This window comes from Dromiciops gliroides, chromosome 2, assembly GCF_019393635.1.
Source record: "Dromiciops gliroides isolate mDroGli1 chromosome 2, mDroGli1.pri, whole genome shotgun sequence".
NCBI classification, from domain to species: domain Eukaryota; kingdom Metazoa; phylum Chordata; class Mammalia; order Microbiotheria; family Microbiotheriidae; genus Dromiciops; species Dromiciops gliroides.
The window spans coordinates 40,559,829-40,586,689 of NC_057862.1; the positions used below are offsets into that span (position 1 = coordinate 40,559,829).

Genomic DNA, 26,861 nt, shown 5'->3' on the forward strand with positions numbered 1-26,861 from the left:
ATGGGTGTTTCAGTGGCCTACAACCTTAAAATGAGTTTGAAGTATTATATGATAACCCTAAAACCTTATTTTATTATATAGACACAGTGTAAACGCTACTAAAATACCCTGGTATCTTTCCTAAGGTAGTTAATCTATCCAGCACCGAACACAGTGCCTTACATATAATAATTCCTTAATAAATGCTCGTGGATTGGATTTGTCATAATAAATTTGGGGGGGGTGGGAGGGGATAAGCATTTATTTAATAGTGCTTATTTTGTGCTGTAACGATTGGAATGATGCCACCTGCTGGAGACTTACTGTAGAAAAGTTCCGCCACGAAAGGAAGGTCTTTTCTTTGGCGTCAGGAAGTGACGTTTGCTAGTGGGAGGAAGAAGGAAGAGCCGGGCCCTCTGACTTGCGCGCTCTTTCCTTTGGACTCTGGTGGAGAGCGGAGCTAGAAATGTGCTCTCCCTTTAATAGATAGATGTAGGCCTTTCTCTCTCTCTTTACCAGATTCTTATTCTCCTTAATAAATGCTTAAAAGCCTAACTCTTGCTAAAGCTTATAATTTATTGGCGACCACTCATTAGATATTTTAGACAGACCAGCTAGAATTTTAGCCCGTAACAGTGCCAAGCACTGTGCTAAGCACTTTACAGACATTATCTCATTTGATCCTCACAACAACCCTAGGAAGTAGGTGCTATTATTTCCCCCCCCCCCCATTTTACAGTTGAGGAAAACTAGGCCAATGACTTAAATGACTAGCTCAGGGTCACAGCTAGTTTCAAATGAGGTCAAATTTAAACTCAGGTCCAAGTCAACTTTGGCTCCAAGACCAAATGGTAGTCCCTTTCCACAAGGTGCTTACATTCTATCAAGGAAACAATATGGACATACAGATGTACCAGAAGTGTACAAAATCAGTGAATACAACATCACAGGGAGTTGTGGGGGTGGGCGTTGTGTTTTTTTAAGGGGGGGAGGCACTAACAACTAAAAAGATCTATCAAGGCCCCATGGAAAAGGTGATTATTGAGCTAAGCTCTGAAAGAAACAAGGGATTCTCACAAGGCATAGTGAGAACGGAGGGCACTTCAGGCACAATACAACAGATCATGCCAGGGAAGAGATAGAAGGAAGATAAAGGCCAGATTGACTGGACCACAGAGTACATGAAAGGGAATAATAGATAATGCTGGAAAGGCAAAGTTGGAGCCTTCGTTGTTGTGAGGAGCTCTAAATGCCAAGCAGAAGAATTTGTATTCGATCCTGGAAGTCACAGGGAACCACAATTTAATGAATTCAGACCTGTGCTTGAGGATAGAACGTTGGCAGCTTTAAGGAAGATGGAATGGAGAAGGGAGGATCTTAAAGCAAGGAGACAATTAAGAGTGTTTTGCAAAGCTTGAACCAGGGTGATGACGGTTTGAGTGGTAAGATGAGGTCAGATGCTGCAAATGTTTCAGACATGACCTTCGCTACTTGGGTTAGGTGAAGTAATAGATTATATCTTCTGATCTTTTTTTAAAAAAAACTTGGCCATAACTTTCCACCATTAAACCATTCCCACCTTTCAAAAAGTCCATTTGGGAATGATGTCTAAGTCAATTTTATTACGTTATTTCCAAAATAAAAATATCTTCCAGTGGAATTTCTTTGAGACTTTCTGCATCTCTTTTACACATACTTGTTTCAGTTCAGTACTATAATGTATTAGCATATCGCTTGTTCATATTGCATTAAACATCACAGCCATCAAATATTTAATTTGATGTGAAATTATTTACATTTTCATGTCTGGGTATCCAAAAAGTTTCTGTGCTTTTTTTATTCTGATAAGTCTCCTCAATTCTTCCATGACAGTCTTCTTCCAAGCCCATATAATGGCCTGACAATGACCTAGGTTCATGAAGAAAACCAGCAGTGTAAATCCTGGGAGGTCCTAATGTGCTGGAAAGGTTCAGGTGATGGGCACAAGCAGTGAAGAGGCTCACTGACAGAAGGTTGGGCAACAGGTAACTAAGATTTTTGGCCTCAGCAACTTCCAAAAGGTGGCAACTTGCATTGGTGGAGGAAGTACTGACATTAATGATATAATTACTGACTTTCTGAAATAGGTAATTCATTATAGCTTCAACTCATCATCCTTTTTCCTTATTCCACTGTGCTTTGTGAATGAAAACTTAAAAGGACACTGACATTTTTTTTTTCTTACATGGCATTACGATCTGGGTTTCTAAAGCTTATTTTTAAGCATAACTCTCACAAGGATTTTTCTCAAATTGGTAGAAAATAGCTGTTCTATCCCAAAGGGAAACTGAGGAAATTGGGAGTAGAAGCAGACCCAGGCACTTTAACTTCCTAACTCTTGACATCATCATTAGTATATACAAGGAAACACCAGCACCTGCACCTGCACCAGCTCAGGAAAATCAAACTAAAACCCCAGCTTTCCTTTGTCACCATTTCAGTTGTGACCTAAAAAATAAAACCCAAACCCCTCAAAGTTCCAAATAAACTATCAGCAAATGTTGAGAGAAAAGGGTGATATTTATAATTATCCATTTTATTTTTATTCACTATAGCAACACTTTCAGGAAAGAGTCTTTACATAAGGGTTTTCTACTTTACAAGCAAATTGCAATATATGGTACGTACTCTGGATGGATTTTTTAAAAAGACAAAGGGCAAAACAAACACTGGAAGTATTAATTGGTTGTATTTTTGTCTTATAGCTAGCATTGAACTTAAGACTTTAAATGTTATTGGATTTGACATTCTGTTTTTATTGTGATAATCTGACATCTAAGGAGGCAGTGAAGCAGCTTTATCACAGCGGTGATCAAAAGTATACTGCATGTTTACTTAATGACAAAAGTTAGATTATTTTTAAATTTGAGCCTTCCATAATGTATCAAAATCCATGCTGCCACACTGAAATGAAAAAGAACACATGGAAGGTCCATTTGCAAATGCACTTTGAGCATAAGAATTAAGAAATGATAACGTGTTTTCCGCCAATCCCCCTTCATACTGATGTTATCAAGTCCTAAGACTTTTCAAAATGCATTTATGAGAAATACATGCATGCCGCTGTATCCACCCCCAAAGAATCCAACCCCTTTAGCAGCATGAAAAATTGTGAACTTGTGTAGGCTTATAGATTCTCATTTCAATTGTGTTTAGGGATCCTAACGGACATTCCTGAATGCAAAATCAAGGAAATGACGACTACTGTGCTCACAAATTGAGGTTGTATATGTTGTCTGTAGCATACTAGACTATGGGAATATGTGCAAGTGGCAGTTAGAAAAAGAAAAAGATTCTGTGGTATGCTATCAGGTCAAAAACAAGAGAAAACAAAGGAATACACAAAGAAAATGTAGGCAAAAAAGTGACATGCGAGGTGGTAAAGTAGCTTTGTTCAGTGCTGTACAGATGCCTTCAAACAGCAACACTTACAGAGAGATTTATTTCAAACAGACAAAAATAGTCACAGGAGGCTTTTTGATTACTTTAGGCACAACTCTAAGCAGTAAAGCTCATTTAAAGTGCAAATCTGATTTTTTTCCTTATATTTTTCACTTGTTAAAATAGTTAATAAAGGCTCTCATCCCTATTCAAATACATTGAACAGTAGTCTCATTCTCCTGAAAATATTGCACAAATGAAGATACGAAAAAGAAAAATGCAAATGGACTTCAGCAATGATTATCATTTAACTACCTAATGCTCTATTCAATGCTTTTAAAGTCACCTGCACCTATACAATTATTTTTAATTTTCATAAAGGAAAAGGACCAATCTTTTCCAGACTTTAAGCCCCAAGAGCCTGTCTCCATTAATAAACATTAAGGTATCTTGCTGATAGGTCTGATTACACTAAAATTACCATAATGGATACGATATCAGGGACCTGCTATAATACTGATGTTTCTCAGTTAGAATTTATGGCAAAGGTAAACCCATTTTTGAAGGGTTTTGTATGTGTGTGTGTTTGTTGTTATCAAGAAGGCCTAAACACATGTGGCTCATATACCATCAAACATGTGCACATGAATGGTTTTCTGACAATTCCAAACGAAAGATAAATAGCAAGCATGGGGGCAAATTGCATTTTATAATTTCAAGTCAGACATTTGCCTGTTTTCTTTCCAAAGGGATAGTTACTTCTCACCAATATATTATTCTGAAAGGAATCATTGGAAATACATGCAACTGATTTCCTGGCCAAATTCCCTTTAATTAGTGGTCAGCAGCAGGTACAAAACAAGCAAGAAATCTGACGCAATGTTTCTGGCTATCCACAGCACTTTGTAATGATTACCTCTCTCAGAAAATATTAGTCCAGACTGGTGCCATTACTGGGGAAATATAAGAGGAAATCTGTAGCCTCATGACACCCAAACACCACTAGATCTGTGCATGCACTAACTTCATGGTCTCACAGCTGCCTTGTGAAAGAAAAAAAAAAGTAACTGAGAGCATCAGTTTAGTAAAAGACTCTTCCCTCCCCAATTCTAGTTCTTACATGAGTCCTCTGTTTCTTATCGCCTTCAAATCAATTTGTTGCTCATATGCACAACCCCATAGAAACAAGGAAGAAAGCTAAAAAGCATAGAAAAGCAAAATCAAAGCTCTTAAGAGTACCAGCTCTTCTCATGATATCATGGGCTTGCTTAAAGCAAATCTGTGATTTTTCTCAAAATATTACTTAATAAACACAAGTTTTATTATGCAAAATAGTTTTAAATCCCTATACATACATCAAAGTTTTGTGCAAACATTTCAAGTCAGGTACTTCAGATTCTTCTGATATTAGCAGAAAGTCAATAAATACAAATATTACAATAAAGTTAAAAGAGCTAATTTAAAATATATTATGGAGGACCTTAAACACGGGTATCATGAATCCTTAACCTTATAAGTTCAAGACTCAATCACCAGCAAAACTCTTAGCATCATCAAGTTTTGCAAATAGATGCATCTTCAGCTCCATTTCCAAAATTTACCCAGTAACAACATCAACTGAACATAAAAGTTATGCCAATGAGATGTTACGGCAATGCATAGATGTTTACACATAATATGATGCCCTTTAACCTAGGAGATTTGCCTGATACTCAGAGAAGGCCAGGGAAGATAAGCCAATTAAAGGATTTGCTGATTTTTGCCAGAGAAAAGTATAACATACATTAATAACCTGCTAAAAGCTTGAGTTCTTTAGATGATTGTAGAGGTTTTGCAGAGACCTCTAAAATAGAGTACCAGCCAATAATCTGCTCAGAGATGTGCATTTCCACCAACATCTCAAGCCTTTTAAATAGGGATTATATTCAAAGATTGGGGTAAACAAAAAAGACTCACATTTTAAATAATCATGATTAATAAGAATTATAAAAAGGACTATGTCAGCAAACCATACACCCTGAATATTTGTTTAGTGGAATACTATGGTTAAGCATAAATTTTCTGTGGGGAGGAATAAACTGAAGTTTCTTCCACAGGCCTTTTAGATGGATAAGCAAACATCTGTGTTTACCTGAGACAATGAATGTTCAGATGGTATATGCTTCAACTAGGTTATGGAATTGAATAGCCAAACTAATCGAAGCTTCTAAGTTTTAATATCAAGACTTGCAGGCTTTTTAATAGTGCCTTCACCATGGGAATCAGATGTATGGAAAACAATTATAGAATGAACAAATCTTTCCAAAGAATTGGGCATGTGATGATTATGTCCTTAATGTATCTTTGGCTTAGGGAGACGAGAATACCGTTTAGAGGTCAAACAATCCCCAGAATGGAAATTGGCAGTTTGATGTTGCACGATCTCTTTTCTTTGTGTCAGTGGCCTTGGGATGCTTGTCTTGCCTTGGAAGTTCTGAGGCTCTTGTCTGGGACTATTTACTATTTGCTTCTGTTTAAAAGAGGAGACTGAAGGTGGGCGAAGTTTAGAAGCTTTCTGATTCGGCTTACTTATTAAGCTTGTCTGACTCGCAGTTTGAAGTTTTGCTGGATTACATGTTGTTAACTCTGATGTCTTGCAAGCTGTTGGTCTATCGTGAGATGATTCAGAAATGGTCCCTGGATAAGGTACCAAAGAATTATCGACTGATGGCTTTTGAAGCTGCAAGGCCTTTGGATGGGTAGTGCCAGCTGTGGGCAAAGGCTGATTTTTCACAGCTTTCTGAGCTTGGTCTTCTCCTGTACTCACTTGGAAAGAGGATGCAGATTCTAGTTCACTTGTTTTATTACTAGTTAACTGATTAGGCTTTGAAACATTCCCTGTCATATTCAGGTATTCTTGAGAAGGGATATTCTTAGCAAATTCCTTCAGAATTAATGATGATTTTAATGACTGGGGCTGTTCTTTGAGGCCATAATCACTTTTTTGTTGAAAACCATCTGCAGAATTTTCATTTAGACATTCAACATCCTGATGTAAGCCCTCAACAGGACTTTCACTGTGGGCCTCGATGTGTTGTGGCTTTATTAGCTTTCCCTGGGCGTGGTCTGTGGGCCTGGGAAGGTTGCTGGAAGGCTGTAGTACTTGAGGCTGTCAAAATGAAAAACAACATTAACCACAATAAACTTCAAAAATAATATAGTCAGTATTAAGTCCAGGTTGTGCTGATCTGGTGTTTAATGTAGCTTGAAAGCTTGAATGTTTTTTGTGCTTAAAAAAAAAAAACTGGCAAAAACAAGTGAATTCATGAAACATACAAGAAAAGTGATTATGCAAACAAAAAGTTATGCTGGCTGAAAACTTCAAAGAAATCCCCAAAATAATCAGGAAAAGGGACAAGTTTAGTGACTGACACTATAGAAAAAAATTTGTTCCATAATTCTACTTTGATAGATGTATTAAAAATTGAGGAGTCAAGAGCTCTTAGCTAACTGATTTCTTTAGTATTATCACCCTATGGATTTGTGTCAGAACAGCTCGATTTACTTAGCACAATTATAAACATGACCACCTCCTCCCCCCTGGAAATCATTTTATGTATACTATCTGTATCTGAGTTTGGTACTGTATTAATCAGCAAATAAACAAGGTTTGGTGAAGATTGTATGTCAGTGGATAAATCTAATCTACTTTCAACCTCCCCAGTGAAAAGATTTCAAAAGAAACATTTCCAAAAAGTCTTTTTGCCTGGTCTGTGGCTATGACAGCTTATGTATATCATGTAGTCCATAGATAGAAGACTGCCTAATCATAGATAAAACTTCCTTCAGATGACTAGATATTTTCTATCTACGCAGAGAGAAACATTTCATGATATCTAAACCAACAAGGTCAATATACTTCATTTATCTATCTATCTATCTATCTATCTATCTATCTATCTATCTATCTATCTATCTATCTATTTATTTAGTGAGGCAATTGAGGTTAAGTGACTTGCCCAGGGTCACACAGCTAGTAAGTGTTAAGTGTCTGAGGCCAGATTTGAACCCAGGTACTCCTGACTCCAGGGCCAGTGCTCTATCTACTGCGCCACCTAGCTGCCCCCAGTCAATATACTTTAACAGGTGGTTTAACATAAGGCCCATGAACTTTTAAAAACTATTTTGCTAACTATATTTCAATATAATTGGTTCCCTTTGTAATCATAAGCATTTTATTTTATGCACCACTATAATCTGCACCAGAGGAAAACATGCCCACACTGATGAGATCATAGTCATTTAAGTGCATAACCAATGAGTAATCAACAAGCATCATAAAGAATATAAAAACTGATATTTAATCTTATAAAGGAGAGACACCAACAATATTATTTGAAAATAAAGGGTTACGATGTCCCTAACTATCAGTACAGAATGTACTTTGAATCGATTATTCCTTTAGCATCAAGGGTACACTGGGCCATGCATAGTCTCTCATCTAGAATTAGCAACTGTAAAATAGTTACTTGCCTACGGATCAGTCTATGGTCAGGTAAAGAGTGAGTCTTTAGCCGCAAACAAAGTTAACTTGGCCCATAGGATATCAATATATTGGTGTAATAATTAGCACGGTACTAACCAGACATATATAGTTCAAGGCAGTAATCCAAAATCAAATGGATTTATTTTGAACTAAACTCTTCACAATATCTTTACAGTTCAAAATTCATGCCATTATCAATTAAACCATTGTCTATTTAATTTCCCTGACTTTTTGAAGCTACTTTATCATAGGATGGTAGCAGTGAAAGATTTAAGTTAAAAGTTCTCAGACTTTCTGTTAAGAGCTCTTTGAGGTAAAGCTAAACAAGTCTACTATGATCCAACCATCACTAGAATAAGCAAACTAATAACTTAAGTACCAAACGAATAGCTTATGTGACTGAGTTCACTATGCAATTTATTCAACATATTCTTTCTTAGGGATCTCTGGAAACTAGCCCAACTGAGAGTGGTCATGTAAAATGAAAAAGCAAATTGGGTTATTAGTGACAGAAAGATAGAGACACTGAACAAATTAAACACTTTGGGGATGGGGGTGTGGAACAACTGTTAAGTGAAAAAAACAAAGGCAACTTCAACCTCATTCTTCCAAGGAAAGTTTCCCTTCCCTTTTCACTGTTTTTAACCTAACAAAGAAATATGAACCATTCTCTACTACTTGTTTTCTAAAGTAATGTATAAATTCTCAAAATGGTGGGAACTGTAATAAATTATTTCAGTTGTCTTTCTATAATAGGTAAAGAGAAGATATGATTACAAATATTTCTGTCAGCTCAAATTATAAAAAGGGAAAGAGGTTTCAGATTATTAGGTGCCATAAAAAGAAATTCAAAAAAGTCAAGTCAATTGTTTAAACAATAGTGGCATGAATTGCTAAAATAGAAATTTTATATTAATTAAGAGTTTAAATTTAAAAATTCACTTAATTTTGAATTACTGTTTAGATAGCTCAAGCTGCAAATGTTTATTATTCATTCATGCATAATTCTTCAAATTCTTAAATACCCAAGTGATAAGAGTTTATCTTAGAAAGAATTCAAGCCAAATCTGGTGATTGAAGCTCAAAAAGTCTAGAACCATGAGAATCTCAGACTTGAAAGGAACCTCTAAGAGTATCTGGTCTAACCGTCTACCTAAAGCATGATTTCTCTCTAAAACAATGCTCCTAACTCAATAAAGAACAAGAAAAAATTTTAGGAGAATGAAGGTGTGTTTTTTATATATATTTTTTAAAAAACTGAACAATTTATACATGATACAAAAGCCAGTGAGTTATAGTGGAAAAGGTTCTAGATTCTGAGTCAGAGAACATGGATCCTGACATGTCAATCACTATCTCTGTGAACACATGCAGATCAGTTTAGCCTCTCCGTAGGCCTTAGTTTCTTTCTTCATCTTTAAAATGAAGGGAGTTGGTCTCTAAGGCTCTTTTCAGCTTCAAAACTATGATGCTGGGATTCTGTGAACTAATCAGCAATGTTCCTGACTCCTCAAAAGTAATCAGTGCTATTAGTTTTCTAAAGAAATTGAAGAATGATTTTTATAGATTAATGTTTTAAATTTAGTAATATGACATGCTTTGTCTACTCTAAAATAAATGTTTTACTTTGTACCAATGCCTCTGCATGGCAGGGAGGTAACCATGAGTTCATAAAAGCCATGCAATTAAGAGTGCAAGCTCTGGTAGGTCCTATACCATGCTAGAAAGGCCTTAAAGTTGGTCCTAAGAACCAACAATGTGTTTTCCAAGGACCAAATGTAGTTAAGTATGGAGGCTCATTACCAGTAGGCTGGCCACTTGGCAATTAATTCTTTGGACATGGCAACCAAATTCGTGGGAAAAATGCATGGAACTATACTGCTTGAAATCAACTCTAGCTATATCTTAGTGTATTTTGCTTGTAGAGAATACTTTAGAAGCATTACTAATATATGAGGGTCAATTTGCCTTTGATACTATAAAGATTATATAGAAAAAGCCAAAAACCTTATCTTTTAAAGCTAATATTTACTACATTAATGGAGCAAACTGGATCCATATCGTTAAGGAAAGAAGAATGGTGCTTTTTGATAGCTTAATGAGCCTTTCAGATCTCCCCAAATCCTAATAATGTCAAAGGCAAAATATCATTTTAAAATGTTCAAGGTAGATTGATGGAAAACTTAGTGTAATTTAGAAGGTTTTGACTGTTTTTTTCTTCTCTACGCAGTTTGTAGCTAACATATTTTTGTTTCTTGTTAAATGAAGAAAGAACTAAGATCTGGGCAAATTACAGACTATCTGAAACAGCAAATATATGCTGAACTAAAGCGAGAGATTTGGTACTATTCTTCCCCACTACAAAGTCTACATGCTTCCATAAGGAATAGGTTGGAAAAATGAAGCATAGTAGTAAAACAGTCATTTTGGGCTTTTTATCCAGTTAGCCCCAGGATTAGTTTGAAGTTTGTCTTCCATGTCATTTTCTCAAGGTAGGGCATTAGAAAGTGATTTTGCTCATCAGGTTTCATAGAAGGAAAGAGCACTGGATTGGGAATGAAAAAGTCTGTCTTCAAATTCTGATTCTGGAACTTCCTCACTACTTTGTGACTCTGGAGAAGTCATCAGTTTCCTCATCTCTAAAATGAGGGTGTTGAACTTAATGGAAGTAACTTTCCAGTTCTAAATTTCTGACCCTATGACTGTAATGAATCCTCTGGCTGCTTTCTTTCCCATTAATGTGTTTTCAAAACTAGGCTTTGCTCAGCCTGTGTTTCCCCACTACATGTTGGTCATGTAATCCAAATATTTTAGAAAGGGCACAATGGGGAATAATATTCCTGAGAGGAATTGGAGCTGGGATGGCCACAGAGACACAGGTAGTAAGTGATCCAAATATGGAGAATAGCACTGTTGGGTACAAAAATTCTCTATATTCAATGTTTAATGTCCCTGGAGGCAGCCTTTGTGGTAGGCAGATAAAAATACATTGTTTTTATTTCCCTAAGCACCGATAATTGTACCATAGTCAATATCAGTAAACTGACTGCTGGACATTTCAAGCTGAATAAAAACTCTAATCGTGGTTAATAAGGGAAGAGGCATGACATTTACATTAAAAGTAACCCAATCCTAAATTATAGATCTTGCATCCACTTCAAAAGTTTTCCTGGAGTATGTAAAAGTTGGTTCTCAAGCATTCTGAGGGACTGGGAAGAGGGAAGAAAATGGAGCAATATATAGCATGACTAATCCATGCAGGACTTTGACATGCATGCACCATGCAAAGTGGGAAAAACGATGGTTATGGAAAAAGGTGGTGGGAAGAAATCTGAAATTGTACTGTACCACGCTTTATCATAGAAGTAATGGACTAACTTCTCAACTCCTTGCCAATGGCATAATGGGAAAGCAGAGACAAGAAAAAGACAAGGACAATGATGTCAGAGGACCAACACACAACAATGAGTAATTGCCATGACAGAATAGCAACTTAGAGGTTTTAACTTCTCCCTTAGGCATCACTACTTATCGAATTTAATAAACTTTATTCAAAATAAATTAACTTATTTGTAATCCTCACTAACATCTAATGTGTTACAAGAGTCAATTCAAGTAATTATCACCTCAAAAATAACTCTTCAACCTAAAGGATTCATATATAGATCTTGTATCAATGAAAGATAAAATAATTTTGTTTAAAATATAATGTGTTCAAACCTAAAGCCTGAATGAAATGAATTCTTACATCATTTCATAAGGAAATGAAAATTAATGTTAATCATTTCAGATCCCCATCCACCTTGCATGTTAAAAACACACTCACACACACACTCTCTCTCCCTCTCTCTCTCTCTCCCTCAGTTCAAATTATCATTTCCCTTGCCACTGCTAAAGTAACAAAGTCTACTGAAGGTGTAATTTGGTTTTCATTTAAGTTTTATTACAATAGAAGTATGATGCTGTTTTTCTGGGGGCATCAAGAAGCACCCATTCTGTGTGAGCAGACATTCCATATAAATCACCATGTATTTACAGATAAGATTTGACCCATAATAGAACTAGATCTGCACACAGTGTGGTGATTTATAATAGAAATTTTCTATATTCCTCATCCACCTAATCAGGTTTTAGGATTTCTCAGCCATCAGCACACCCTCTCTCTCCTAAGAATGTTGCATTAGGCAGACCTTAAAAAACTGCAGGTAGCATCTAATAGCTAAACAAATTAGTCTTTGAATAAAATGCAATGGAGGAGAATAATATATAAACAATTTTTAAAACTATGAGACTAGTTAAACAGCTTAAGACCAAATAAGTTTTTCAGCACGTGGTCAATGTGCTAGTGTGACTTCATTTTTCTGGTCTCTAACCTTCTTCACAGCACTCATCAGACAGTCTAGATCTGGGCACAATCACGCAGTTAAAACTTCAAAGTTCTCTTTCCACATCTGGATGATCAAAATGGACAGAATCTATTTCTTTAAAGTGGAAGTGTTTGAACACCAAGATACTACAGTTACAATAAGAAACAAAAGAAAGATGGCCTCAAAATTATCCCACCAGATTTATAACTATTATGCCCAGCAAACCGTTGCTGAAGAAACTTTAAATGCAAAAAATTAGATGATACGGTTTCTACTATCTAAGCAGCAACTGATAGGAGTACATAGATATTACTGTGAAGTGAATTAACAAGTGACTGTATTACACAGCATAGAGAAACCTAAATGGCTAAAAATATTCTGAATTTTCAATTTTTGCCTATTTTAACTGACAAATTACTGATTTTCCAATGCAATTGATTCATTTTTAATGGCTTTAAACTAAAATTCCCTTCATACTCTCAATAATTTGTAGTGTTAAGGGAAATACAACCTCACTTCCTTCTCTCTCTCCACTTTGGCCCTTACTCTTTGTCATTACCTGAATAGGTGCTGAGTATTCAAAATCAAATCACCTTGATCTGAACAAACTTAGATACTTTGGGACACTGAGATTAGATACAAAAGTCTGGGGAGGGCAGCCAAGAAGGAAGGAGAAGAAAGAGGGTTCAGGAAAATTCTGAACATTAAACTGGAATCCACATAATGAATGGGGTGTTGCCTTAATTCCAGATTGTCCTGAAGTGCTGGGTCTTTGTAAGTGCAGAGAATACAGAATGGGCTCCATAAAAATGCTGCTTCCATGAATCTCATCAGGACTCCATGCATCAGTGTAGTATAATGGAGAAGAAAATGGACTTGGAGTCAGGAAGTACTAGGTTCAAATCCCACATCATCTACATACTAGCCATGTGAGCCTGGGCAAATCATTTAACTTATCTGGGCCTCAGTTTCCTCATTTATAACATGATGGGGATTGTATTTGTTGGCTTCCAAAGTCCCTTTTAATTCTCCCTGTATGAACTTGTGAGCCTGTGACCTATTCTTCCCCCCAAAACCTTCCCTATTGACTGATGAAAAGTCATCCTCAAAAACTAAAGCAATGCTCAAACTTAAAAGTCATAGCCATAAAGTTACATTAAACTATGACCAACTCTCATAAGTATATGCTTGGTGAATCTATTTAACAAAAGAGTTAGAAAGTAAAAATCCCTAGGTGAATGAACATAGTCATGAAAAAAAAAATCAGTGTAGAAGTTTATAAGATCACTCAGAAGGGTAAAGAGAGTGTATTACATTTCCAGCAATGGAGCAATGAAGTCAGGTCTATCAAGAGGACAAGATAAATAACAGCATGAAGTAAGAGCAGAGTAATATTAAAAGTGTGTTTGGGCATAAATGGGCTTCAAGGTTTCACCTGCAGTGACAGAAAAACCCTTACAACATTTACATGTGTTTCGTGAAGTAACCACTTTCTTGTGGAGAGACCAGTTGAGGACAATACTATTAATAGCAAAAACTTAACACACTGTCTGGCAGGTACTTAGGATAACTATGTGAACTTACTGGGATTTTTTAAGCTGTCTATTGCTTTTGATTGGATGCAAAATTACTCTAGGGCATGATAAATTTAGTTTAATTCTTTTTCTAATAATTCAGTTTGGGAAAACTCATCATTTATACAGAAATCAAGAAAAAACATTTTGTGAAACTATTATTACTATAAATTTTTATGGATATATGAAGGTGCTTTGCTAGGCTGAAGGCATTATTCTTGGTGAAGAGTACACGTGCTCAGTGCTGTAAGACAAAGATAGAAATCATTTGAGAACAAATGTATGTAAAATGCTATTTTTCAGATTTTTAAACCATTTAAAATTTTTTCTTGACCTTCAACCTGGTTTTTATTTTTGGAAGATAAGTCTCAGATAAATTCTAAAATTTAAAAACAATTCAGAAAAAGAACACAACTAGTTTTTTTAATATCTCAAATTTAATCTTTAACATTAATGAAAGTTTGCTATATGTTTGAGATAAAGGTACCCAAAACTTCAAATAGGTAAACTGCCTGAGAAGTGTTCTTTTTATTCACTTCGATAACTGTTATTTTAATTTTAGCTGCAGCAAACAATTTAAAATAGCTTCCTGTATCTAACAGTATAGCAATGCTTACAAATAACTATGATGGAAACTCATCATTACTAAATACATCCTTTGGACAAGGATTTATTGGCATGAAATTAATGAGAAATGACTTACAGAAGAGAGGAACAAATTATATTAAATGCTCAGAGTTTATTTAGCTGAAAAAGAAATCTCCATTAGGACTTTGCTATAGAAAGTAGAGTTTATTTTCTATCCCTCCCTAGATTTATCAAGTGAAGACAAGAGTTGAAGATGAATTCATTTCCTTGGCAATGGCATTTATCTTGATTAAGATAAAGGGAAAAGGCAAGTCCTTTACAATCCTTAAACCAGGTCTCCCAAATGAAGTAACTAAGTCTATCTGCAAAGACATGGTAAACGGTTAAGATTATTTGGCTAATCCTTTACCTTGAACCCCTAGAAAAGGCTAAATGCTTTTGATACTTTAGCTTCCTTTGCTCTCACTTGCTTCTCAACCTTTTGCTGTAGCTTCTGATGTAATCACGCCAATGATGCTGCTCTCTAACCAAAGTTATCAATGATCTTTTCATCACTGAATCTAATGGCCTTTTCTTAATCCCTTATCTTCTTGACCTCTCTTTAGCCATATGATTGCTGGCTACCCTCTTCTCCTGGATCTTCTCTCTGGAACACAGCTGTCTTATGGCTTTCATTGGGCTGACCACTCCTTCTCAATCTTCTTTATTGACTTGTCATGGAAATCTAACATCCCAGCTGTGAATATACTCTGTCCTGACGTCATTTTTCTACTCTCTGGTTTCTTTTTTGGCAACTTCATTAACTTCTATATGGTTTAATTATCAAATATTTTTATGCAGATGACTTCCAAATCTCTATATACAGCTCTAGTCTCTCTCCTGAACTCCAGTAACACATAACCAACTGCCTATCAGACATTTTGAACTGGATGTTTCATGAGCAAATCAAACTCAACATGTCCCAAAAAGCTCATTATCTTTCTCCCAACTCGACACTTCTTCTAAATTTCCCTCTTATTGTGAAATGCAAAACCATCCTTCCAATCACCCATGATCACAATGTCAGCATCATCCTGGACTCCTACCTTTCCTTCACCCTATATCCCAAAGCCTCTTTGATTCTACTCCTACAACATGTCTCCCCATCCACCCCTTTTTCTCTTCAATCATATGCCTGCCTCAAGTCTCTTCCCACTCCAACCCATCTGCCACAAGGTGCCAAAACAATATTCCTTAAAGCACAGGTCTGATCATGTCACTCCCCTTCTCAATGATCTGCAGTGGCTCCCTCTTACCTTTAGGATAAAATGCAAATTATTCCGATTGTTATTAAACATCCTTTACAATTCATTATGCCTCTTCTTACACTCCACATTTTGACCTTTCTGATATACTTCTCATCTCTGCCTCTCAGAATCCCTAATCTCCTTCAAAGCTGAGATAAAGCAGTACCTTCTAAGTGATGCCTTTTTTGAATTCTGTAGTTGGTAATTCTCCCCCCAATAATGGGTATATATTTTGTATTTACTGGTATATGTACATATCTTCTTCCTTAATAGAATATAACCACCCCAAGAAGGAGTTGTTTCATTTTTGTACTTTTTATTGTCAGGGTCTCGCACAGGATCTGCTACATAGTAGTTGCCTAATAAATGCTCATCAAATGCTAAATTTTTCTTTTGAAATTTTCTTAACTAGTCAAATCATCCCACAGGCCATTTATCTGCAATCATTTTTGTGAATAATTTTTCAGGTTAGCATTTATCAAGTACAATGACTTGATAAATACATAAGACAAACTGAGAACTTCTAATGGACAAAAGGAAAGTCGTGGTTGCCTGGGTGTGGGTTCCATTGCAGAGGACTATCTGCTACCCCTAGAAATCACTAGAATTATACTGCCAGTTAGATTTCCAAGGGGAAAAAGCATTATGAAATTACTGATAGACTTCATAAAACTATGCATAACAAAATGTATTACATTTGTTCCAAAGAACAAAACTGGCATTTGTTTAAAGCATTATAATCAGTATTTGTTTCTTTTTTAAAAAATATTACTCATTTTCCCCACTGCTTAAAGAACATTCCTCCTTTAGTAAAGTCTTCTGAGGCATTAGTCAGTGACTCAAGAAATATCTCAAGCATTTATCCTTGTACGGAATGTCTCCTCTTCACGCTTATTCTTTTATTCCTTGGGAAGTACTGGGTTATATTAGAGAAAGCACTGAACTTGGACTCAAGATCTGTGTTCAAACCCAACTCTGCCACCAACTAGCTACAGAATCTCAATTCATGAAAGAGAAATAATAAGATATTACTTGTCAATCTGACAGATACTGTGAGGAAAGAACTTTGTAAACTAAAGTCTTAAAAATGAGAGCTCGTCTTTCAGTTTATAGCAGATTATATTTTTAGGAATAATTTTTTGAATAAAAAACTCAAAACCTGTGAACTAAAGAAATAGGAGGGGAAAACCTTTTATTTTCCTAGTATTAATTCATCTCCTCTTGATTATCAAGGAAACAGAATTTTGGCACCAAAGGACCAGGCCATAACAAGACTTTTATTCTGTTTCTTTTGCAGAAGGAAGTAGTCATACATTCTCATTACCACAAGAATAAGCTCTAATTGCTATGTCACCTCACAGTTTACAATTACATTCTGCTTTTCTCGCAACAACTTAGTGAGGTAATATTTTACAGATGAGGAAATTGAAACTCAGCAAAGTTAGATGACTATTCCCCAGTTACACAGTAACCAGGTGGAAAAGTAAGCATTCGAACCCAGATCTTCTGACTCCAAGGACAAGGGCTCTTTCTGGTATATAACCCTACCTTTCAAGGATCAAAACAAGTTTTCTGCATACATGAATGCATCTTTTTATAAATGCTATTATCCAAGATTGCTTTATTCCACTCCACGCTGAAACATTATTAGTAAGGCTAGGAAGATTTTCTTAGTCTCATATACTGCAATAAATACTTGCAATGTATTAAATAAAACAACCCTAATTACTAGCAGCCTTAACAAAAATGCTGCAAAAAAGAAGAGACAAGGACACAGGAAAGCATGTGTTTATGCAAAGCTACTGATTCAAATATCTGGGGACAAAGTTCCTTTCAATCACATATATATGGCAGCCAACCAAGTTTATATGAACAAATAAAAAATGTTCATTTCCCCATTAACCCACTGAACATTTTATTAAAGTACCTATGTGCAAACACCCTGTTAAGCACCATGGAAATAATAGAATAATAATTAATATGCTATCTCTCCCTGCGCCCAACAGGCGCACAACTAGATCTATCACCTTTCATTCATTTAGCCTTTTCTCTTACAGGCAAAATTAATATCAAGTTCTTAATCCAACAGTGGTACTGAGAGCAGAGAAGACTAGAACAGGGAAACAGGGACATGGAGATTAAAGAAGAGGAAAGAAAGGCAACTTGGTAAAAAGATAAAGCAGATAGAAAGTTGAAGGGACAAAGGAAAAAATGAATGGAAGGAGGAAGGTTAGGAAAAGAAAGAGAGAGAGAAAGGTACCCAGTTGCCTCAGAGAAAAGGAAAGGAGAAAGCAATGACCTGATGGACATTAGCATCCTCTATTCAATCCCTACATCAATCATGCTAAAATACTGACAGTAAGACTGCACATGAAGCTTTTTCCTCAACTGAAATTTCCAATGATGGGAGAATAGTTAGGAGGGACAGTCACAGCAAAGAGGCATGGCCATTAATGACATCAATTTCCTTTGTCATTTTTCCTAAAGTCATAGCTATTTAAAATGTATCCTATTACATTATCCCAATACTTCATAGTTCTAAATTTAAACATGTCATCAGACATGATTTGTAATAAAAAACAATTCATATTTCCACCTGTTTAAAATTTCCCCAGTTTAGAATAATTGGAACTTTGCACAAAGGCCCAATAACGACAACTGATACAGTTCACAAGTTCAAGAAAATCCATGAAAAGGGTATTTTAATAAATATATAAAATATTACCAACTTACCAGATGTGCACATAGTAAGCATATTGTATAACACAATAAATCTAGTTTTAGAAAAGCAAACCAAAATTAACAAGTGAATTAGGGGTCAAATAACCAAGCTGTTAGCAGTATTAGTAAACCATGCATATCTGAAAGCCATTTTCCTACCCTGGAATATTGAAAGATCATAAATTTAGAAGAAATGCTAGTGATAACTGAGCTTTTTCATAAAATGTCTTTAAATAAGATATCTTCTTATTGAACTGCATTCCAAAGACCTTAGAAATATTTGAGCAAATCTGTATTTATAAATGAAGTCAACTCCATTCTGGATACATTATGCCCATGTAGAAATGTGTGAAAATATTTTATCATACCTAGATAAAAAAGTATTGCTTACTCATCTTAAGGTTATAAAAAAGGAAAATGCATTAAGCAAAATATATACATATATATGTTTATAGGGCTTATGTCATTCATAACACCTGAGGCTTGAGTTTTGTTAGAATAAAATTAAATTTTAATAATTTTTATGAAAGTCTAAGTTGCAGTCATTTACATGCGATCAAAGAAAGTGTTAAGTTAAGAAATAGTAACATAGAAATCATATGCCGGCAGCTCTTTCAGGCTGGGAAAGAAGGGTGCTCTAGAATGAATATTTCGTGCAAAGGGAAAATGTCTACTGGAAGCCAAGGTGAGGTATGAGTGAGAGATACAGACTCACTCTGTCTGCGGTGCGGTGGAACAGTCCGAGGGCTCCCTTGGAATGAGCCCTGCCAAGGAGAGAAGGAGGGAGCAGAATACCCACCCTGTGCAGAGAGAGAAAGAAGGGAGAAGGGATAATAAAAAAGGGAACAGAAGAAGAGAGAAACCAAAAGCCACACTGTTTCCTTTTGAAAGAAAAAATAAAGCCAGCATTAAAAAGTTTTAGGCTTGGTTTCAACCTTTATCCATACCACAAAGTGCTCTGAGTATATCATCAGTAATTGAGTTGTCAGTTTTCTTTTAGTGAGGCAAAGTTTTTGTCTCTCAACCTAAGAAAATATGAAATTAATGAGAAGCATGTGACCTACTAGGTACTTTTTTTTTGAGAAAGCAGTAAGTTATATTCTTTTTGTAGGACTAGGAAACATTAAAAATGGAAGATGTGACTTGAAATGCTAAAAATGTTACTCTAAAATAGCACCAAAAATCAAGTAAGCAAAGAACCAATGATATAAAAGGATGTTTAAAAAACACCACTTTCTAAATTGGAAAGAATCAGAGCATTAACAGGTAAGATAAAGAACGCTGGCTTAAAAATAACAACATCAGCATTAGGAGAGACCTCTAAGTTTGGTAGTTGGGTTTGTAACTTGCAACAAATTATTGTATGCATGTTACAGTATGCAAATGTACGCCTCTAGACCTAAATAATCTAAATCATTAGCCTCACTTATTAAAACATTATCCAAAAGAGAAAACTTTTAACACAGTAAGGGAAGTTTTATGTTATTATAACCAATTAATATTCAAATGAAACAAATGAATACGCATTTTACTCAAGTTTGAAAATGTTTTTAGATTATTCATGAATTTTCATATTAGGAATTTTCTGTCCATATAGTGAAAATAGACTCACATTCCGTCCCTTGTAGGCCTGTGCCTTTATTAGAGTATCAGACTAAAAAGTATTTCTTGGAAATTTAGAGGAAAAAATTCTGAACACTAAGAATTGCTTTGTTTTACTGATAGATACCTGCTGCAGGATCAGGCAAAACTGTTAGCTAGAATCTCACCAAGAACTTAATAGGGGTGGGAGGGGAGGACAAAAACCTGTAGCAGCTGTCAGGGCTAACATCTTTAGAGAACCAGGCTTCCTGTGAGGTGCTGATAACTGAAGGAACACAGAGGGTCTATTTTAACTCTGTTACTAGCCATGTGACTTCAAGTAATGTCTCTGAATGTGTTTTCTTGTCTATAACACTGGAGTAGTGGACTTAAAAAAAGGAGGACTCCAGATGCCATGTATAGAGATACCCACATCTTAACTACCTACTATGTGCAGAGCCCTAAGCAAGGTGCTAGGGGAGATATAAAGATAACTAAGACATAATTCACGCAATCATGGGGTTTGCACTCTAGTCCACATGGAGGAAAAGCTCATGTAGAAGGGCTAGAACAAGGTACTACCATGCAAAGTGCTTTCCAGAGTGTCTGTTTAGAGAGGAATGGGGATACTAGCATTCATCGAGTGACAAGTGAAGATGACTCGTGGGTAACATGGCTATGGAGAGGCCAGGAAGCCTGAGCAGCAGGGGTAGATTTATGCTCAAATCTGAACAGTTCATGCCACTTGACTGGCTAACTGGGACTGCCCCATAAGCTTTGAGAAGAAGGTATTCTCTTCTCTCATAGTCAACAGTGTCCTGGATTTGGAGTCAAGAAGACTTGGGTTCAGATACCACCTCTGACACCTACTGGCAGTGAGACCTTTGGCAAATAACCACCACGCTGAGCCTGTTTTCTCATCTGAAAAAGGTGAGGTTAGACTGGGTAGCCTCTAATAACCTTTTCAGTTCTAAATCTTTGATCCCATAAGAATGCCGAAACAGCTTTAAAAAAAAAAAAAAGGAAAAAAGGAAAACAAAACAGCCATTCATTCCATGTCCAAGCCCTAACACTATTTAAATAATCTCTGCAGAGAGGTGTCTTTCTTGAATACTTAAGAATCTTTTTTCAGTAAAAGGGAGGGCAACCTCATCAAAGCTCAGAGGATGAGGAAGAATTTCTATTTTGGCCCTAGGGAGATAAATATCTTCCCAAAATGTGTGAAAATGAGTTCCTAAATACCTAAATCTTCAGAAGGAACTCAAAAGTCAACTGTACAGTAATTCTGGGAGCTAACACAATGGAACACCAGGGTTGAAGCAGTGAATACCATCTGTCCACAGATTTCTTTCTCCCCACACCTGGAGATAGGAGTTAGATTTAATCTTCTACGTGTTCTGCTTGTTTGCCAGGGTGGTTGAGTAGAATGATTAAGAAAAAGACATGCACTAGTTCTCTGGGTCCTTTTCTCCAGAGGTGCAGCCTAAGTTACAGAGTTGAACAGAGGCGACCAGAGCAAAAGATGCTCCTTTTCAGGGATAAGGTAGATAGAAACTTCACTGCTCACTTCACATGAAAGTTCTTAGTCACTCTCAGCTCAAGACGAGAACCTCTTTATTTTCCTTGCTCTCTTTGCACACATGTAGGGTGTGTGGTGATTTTTGTGACTTAGGAGGCAAAACTTTTCAACTCCACTAGTCTCATCTGGATCTCTTTCAGTATAATGCCTCAGTTGATTTCCATGGCAACAAGAATATACTCATCTCAATCAACTCTACCCAAAGGATAAGCTAGAGGTTAAATGGAATCTGAGACTATCAGATTGGCATTTAGACTTAATGATGGTATCCTCAACATATTAGTTTGGAGGGTGGGTTGTTGTTGTTGGTGGTGGTGGTGGTGGTGGTGGTGGTTGGTGGGGGAGAAAAATTAGTTCTTTAATAATTTAAGAGACTATTTAATGGCATCCTAGTTATTTAACACAGTGATTTTCACTTAGCAATCCACATATGAACAAAATTTAGTTCTAAAATGCTAAAAAACATTTCATATGTTATTCTCACAATATAAGGACAAATAAATAATCCAATTTCATTTATATTGCTCTATTGTTATCCTATATGAAGAGAGGCTTGCTTTATCCTTTATTCAGTAATGTTTAGCAAGCTAAAAACTTGCTTACCTGTTCTGTGAAGAATAGATAAGAAAAATGGTACCATGAAGTTACATCAAGTGAAGTATGTTATTTCATTCTTTTTTCTTGAGTGGTACTAGATCTGGTATTCAACAATGGGGCATATGTTTAGTAATAGGGCAGCCAAGTGGCACAGTGTATAGAGCACCAGACCTGAGTTCAAATCCAGCCTCAGAAACTTACTAGTTGTGTGACCCAGGCAAGTCACTTAAACCTATTTGCCTCAGTTTTCTCATCTGTAAAATGAGCTGGAGAAGGAAATGGTAAACCACTCTAGTACCTTTGCCAAGAAAACCCTAAATGGAGTCCCAAAAGAGTTAGACAAGACTGAAACGACTAAACAACAACGAATGTTTTTTAATAATCTAGTAAATAACTTAGGGCATCTTCCACATTTTACTTGAAGTCCCATCTTTTCCTCATTTTTCAATTCTTCCACATTTATGTACAAAATTTTATAATACTTTTTTTTGGGGGGGGGTAAATATCAGGGTAGCAACATTCATGATGGAATTCTATATAAATACCAATGTAGAGGATGCTATCTCTCTTTGTGTAGATTTCTATACAAATAATCAGTGAAGATTACATATGTTTGATAAAATTATGTTTTGAGCACAACTGAAACTTAGGCTAACTTATAAAGCAATATTCTAGTTACAAATTTCAAAACCAGATAGTATCAACAGATATTCATCTTAAACACTAAAACATACTCCACCAGAAAAGTTTTCTTACCTTATATGAGATGCAAAAGAATAATGTGCACATTCTTAAAATTGAAAGTAGAAGAATCTTTTTGGGAAACGGTTAAATCTCATTCTTTCTTTTAGTGCACAGTAGATGTAGTAGTAGTAAGTTAGCATCTTTGACTAGGGACTCAGGACTGTTTGCAACCCGTAAATCTAGATGCTGGGCTGTTTGTTTTTGAAGGTGGAGCAGAAGGGTGGCAAGAGGCAGAGAGTAAGAGGGTGATGGATGTGTGATTCCATTGATACAGGGAATTCCCAGGAAGGAAACTCCTTCTACCAATGCATATTTAATTTTTATTTCCAAACAACCCCCCAAAAAACAAAACCCCCAATAAATTTTACTTTGTACTTTAAAATAAGAAAAGGTAAATAGCTTTTCAGGTGGTATCCTCTCTTTTATATACCTGCAATAATAGTAGCTCCCTTCCCATAACTAAAAGACTGATTTACAATATATAAGTACAAGTTACCCAATGTTCTTTTTTATTTATTTTTAACTTTTTTTAAATGTTCTTTTTTAAAATCGAACATGTCAATCCTTCTGATTGCAAGAACAAAAAAAATTAATGGGAAAATGAAAAATAAGAGACTGTGTTTGATAATAGCCAATTTTAAAACTTAATTTTATTATACTTATTTTATGACAAAAATAGAAAATAAAATTTAAATAAGATCAAAAGCATTTTTCAAGCATTTGTCTTCTCTTCAATTCACAAATATTTGTAAAAGGTCTATTATGCTAGCCATTGTACAGGGTACAAAGATAATAAAGCACTGTTCAAAGGGACAACCTCAAAGAGCTTAGAATCTAATTGGGGAAATAAAAATATACAGAAATAGCTATAATAAAAAGCACTCTATGGTAAGTGATATAGAGTTCTTACAAAGTCTTATGGGAATTCAGAAGGAGGAGATGCCAATTCTAGGTTGTATAATCAAATAAGACTTCATGGACAGCATGGCAGTTGAGCTGGGAAATGGCAAATAGGATTTTTTTTTAATGTAGAGAAAGAAAGACAAATCCGGAAAGAACAGAGAGATATAAACTGAATTTGGTTCAATAAACACTGATTAAAGGGGTACAACATGCATAGAGGTAGTGGAATGAGCAAACAGAGGTCCCATCTTAGCAGACCTGGGCTCAAGCCCTGCCTCAGGCACTTCATTGCTGTGCCAACCACAGGCAAGTTATTTGGCTTCTCAATGCTCCACAAGGCTAAATTTCCAAATTATGGAGAAAATGCTAGTGGAGATTTCCATACCAAAAGTATTCCGTGATGATAAAATCACAGGTTTGGATCAAAAAAATATATTGTGCAAGATGATATGATGGGCAATGGGGATTAAAGCAGAGGGGGTGGGGAGAGAGTTCCTGTCAAAGCCCTTCCATTCTTCTGGGAGGCAGGAGTGACATAGAGCACTAGAGTGGGAATTAGATATCCTGACTCATAATCCCCTATCTGCCTCTAAAAAAGTGTACGACTCAGTTTCCTCATTTGTAAAATTGAGGTGTAAGATAAGATGAGCTCTAAGGTCTCTTCCATCTTTAAAGTTTGAAAAAAATCTAAATTGATAACAACAAAATTCAGATACCCAGATTCTTTTAAGGTCTAGTCTTTCAGACACCACTTCTAAGGGGACCACGCTGCTTTATAAAGAATATAACATTTTAAACACCCTTAAAACAAGACAAGTTTTTGGTGTTTTTTTTTTAAAGAGATACAACGTGATTTTCTCAATAACCCTTATATTATTACTTAGTTTGAGAGGAACACATTAAATTTAAGGAAGTATGGAAAGAGCATTTCTCCAGGAGTCAAGAAACAAGTTCTAACCCAGCTATGCCACTAGCTGGAACTTTGAACAAATTAATTAAACTTTGGGTGTCAGTTTTCTACAATGTGCAGTAGCTGGATGAATTATTTCTAAGATCAATTCCAGTTTTAACATTCTATAAGTTTAACTTTTTTAATTCACTTGAAAATCTAGGTAATAAGCTACTACAATACGTACAACACAGATAATTTATTCTTTTTTTTTCTTTCTTTCTTTTTTTTCAGTGAGGCAATTGGGGTTAAGTGACTTGCCCAGGGTCACACAGCTAGTAAGTATTAAGTGTCTGAGGCTGGATTTGAACTCAGGTCCTCCTGACTCCAGGGCCGGTGCTCTATCCACTGCGCCACCTAGCCGCCCCCAGATAATTTATTCTTAAATTTGATGAGCCAGTATTGTATTTGTCTTGGGGGGGGGGGCATCCAGTATTGTATTTGTCTTGGGGGGGGGCATCCAGTATTGTATTTAACAAATTAAATAAATTTTGTTTTGGAGGAAGTCTATATCTCTGAACAAATACTATCTCACATACCACACATATGGATATACATATATATTTTTATTTTACAAATATGTTTATAAAAATAAGTATTAAGGAAGTTACAATATATATTCTTTTCTACACTTCATAAAAATCTATTTCCTAGCTATATTTCCTTTCATAAGAGCTATTACACATTTATTTCAAAGTAAAAGATAGCATTTTAAAAAAACTTTCGGCACTATTATGCATATATATGTATATGCCTGATTTGAAAATGAGGTGAACAAGTTCTTCAATTGAGAATAAGGGATAAGAGGGGGGTAGGAGAGTATTGTTTTAGTACCCATAAAATGTAAAAAGACAAGAGGAAGATCTCTAGCACATTAGGTAAATCCTCAAAGGAGGAAATATAGGAGTACATGAACAATAATCACCCAGGATGGCAAGACATGGATGAGTTTCAGACTGTACCAATGGTGGAAATAAACACATTGATGAGCCTGTAAATCCACTGAGATATATGAGGGCATAATGCTATAAAGGCCTTCTTGACAACATTTTATTCATTTCTTCATCAATACAAAGTCGCTGCCACTTGTTTCCACACTGTCTCACTATCATTCATTTCTCAACTTATAATATAGCTTCTAAACTCGTCACTCAGCCAAAAGAGTTGTTTCCACCATTAATTAGCATTCTTAATAGTTACACGGCCTTTTCTAGGTCTTCATCCAGTTTGAGCTCTCTGCAATTTTTGACAGTGTTGATCAATCCCTACACTTCTAGATTTCTTGCCTGGGTGACAAGGGTCTTTCTTAGCTTTCCTTCTATTGGTCTGAATTCTTCTCAGTATCTTTTGCTCTGCCTCATGTAAAGCTCTGTCTTTGGACCCCTCCTCCTCTTTGTACTTACCCTCTTGGTGATGTCAACTATTCCCACAAGTCAATGATCATCTCTCCATACATGACATTCAAATATCTATATATCCAGCCTTAATATTTCTGCAGAACATCAGCAGTTGTTGTAGCAGTAGCTGTTGTTGTTGGTGGTGGTCCTTTGTTCTCAAAGAGGACCATAACAGATGTTATGACTTGCAGTGAATTGGATTTAAGTGAGGAAGTGCTGCACAGAGTCACCAGCCTCACTTTCTCCTCCAGAAGCCATCTGGATCCAGTAGCAAGACTGAAAATGCCCCCCAGATGTTTAAAGTGATTGGAGATAAGCGACTTACCCAGGGTCCACACAGCTAATGTTTCAGGTCAAATTTGAACTCAGGTCCTCCCAACTTCAGGGCCCAGTGCTACCTAGATGGCCCCACTGAACTTCAGCACTACATTATCAACTATCTGCTGGACAATGCTACCAGAGTGTGCCGTCAGCACCTCAAATTCAGCATGTTCCATGAACAGAATTCATTATCCTCCATTCTTACATTAACTCTACCTTCAAATCTCCCTATTTCTGTTCAATTCAATTCAATAAGCAATGATTGCATCTTAAAAGCAGAGCGGAAGAACAAGATATCTGGAACAAAGTTCCTGGGAGTAAAGAGATCAA

General features: G+C 36.0%; 1 protein-coding gene across 8 annotated transcripts in view; it reads right to left on the reverse strand.

The window, feature by feature from the left end:
- Positions 1-2,519: 2,519 nt before the first annotated feature.
- The window catches only part of CCSER2 (coiled-coil serine rich protein 2), a 127,265-nt gene continuing 102,923 nt past the window's right edge, over positions 2,520-26,861 (reverse strand). For 5 of the 8 annotated variants that reach the window (XM_043988175.1, XM_043988176.1, XM_043988173.1 and 2 more), the window contains one exon: positions 2,520-6,547. In XM_043988175.1, coding sequence (XP_043844110.1) covers positions 5,732-6,547 — 816 coding nt within the window. In that variant the 3' untranslated portion in view covers positions 2,520-5,731. Of the gene's footprint in view, positions 6,548-11,272; positions 11,313-19,175; positions 19,261-26,861 lie in introns of all 8 variants that reach the window. The other 3 variants (XM_043988178.1, XM_043988179.1, XM_043988180.1) reach the window with 3 other exon arrangements.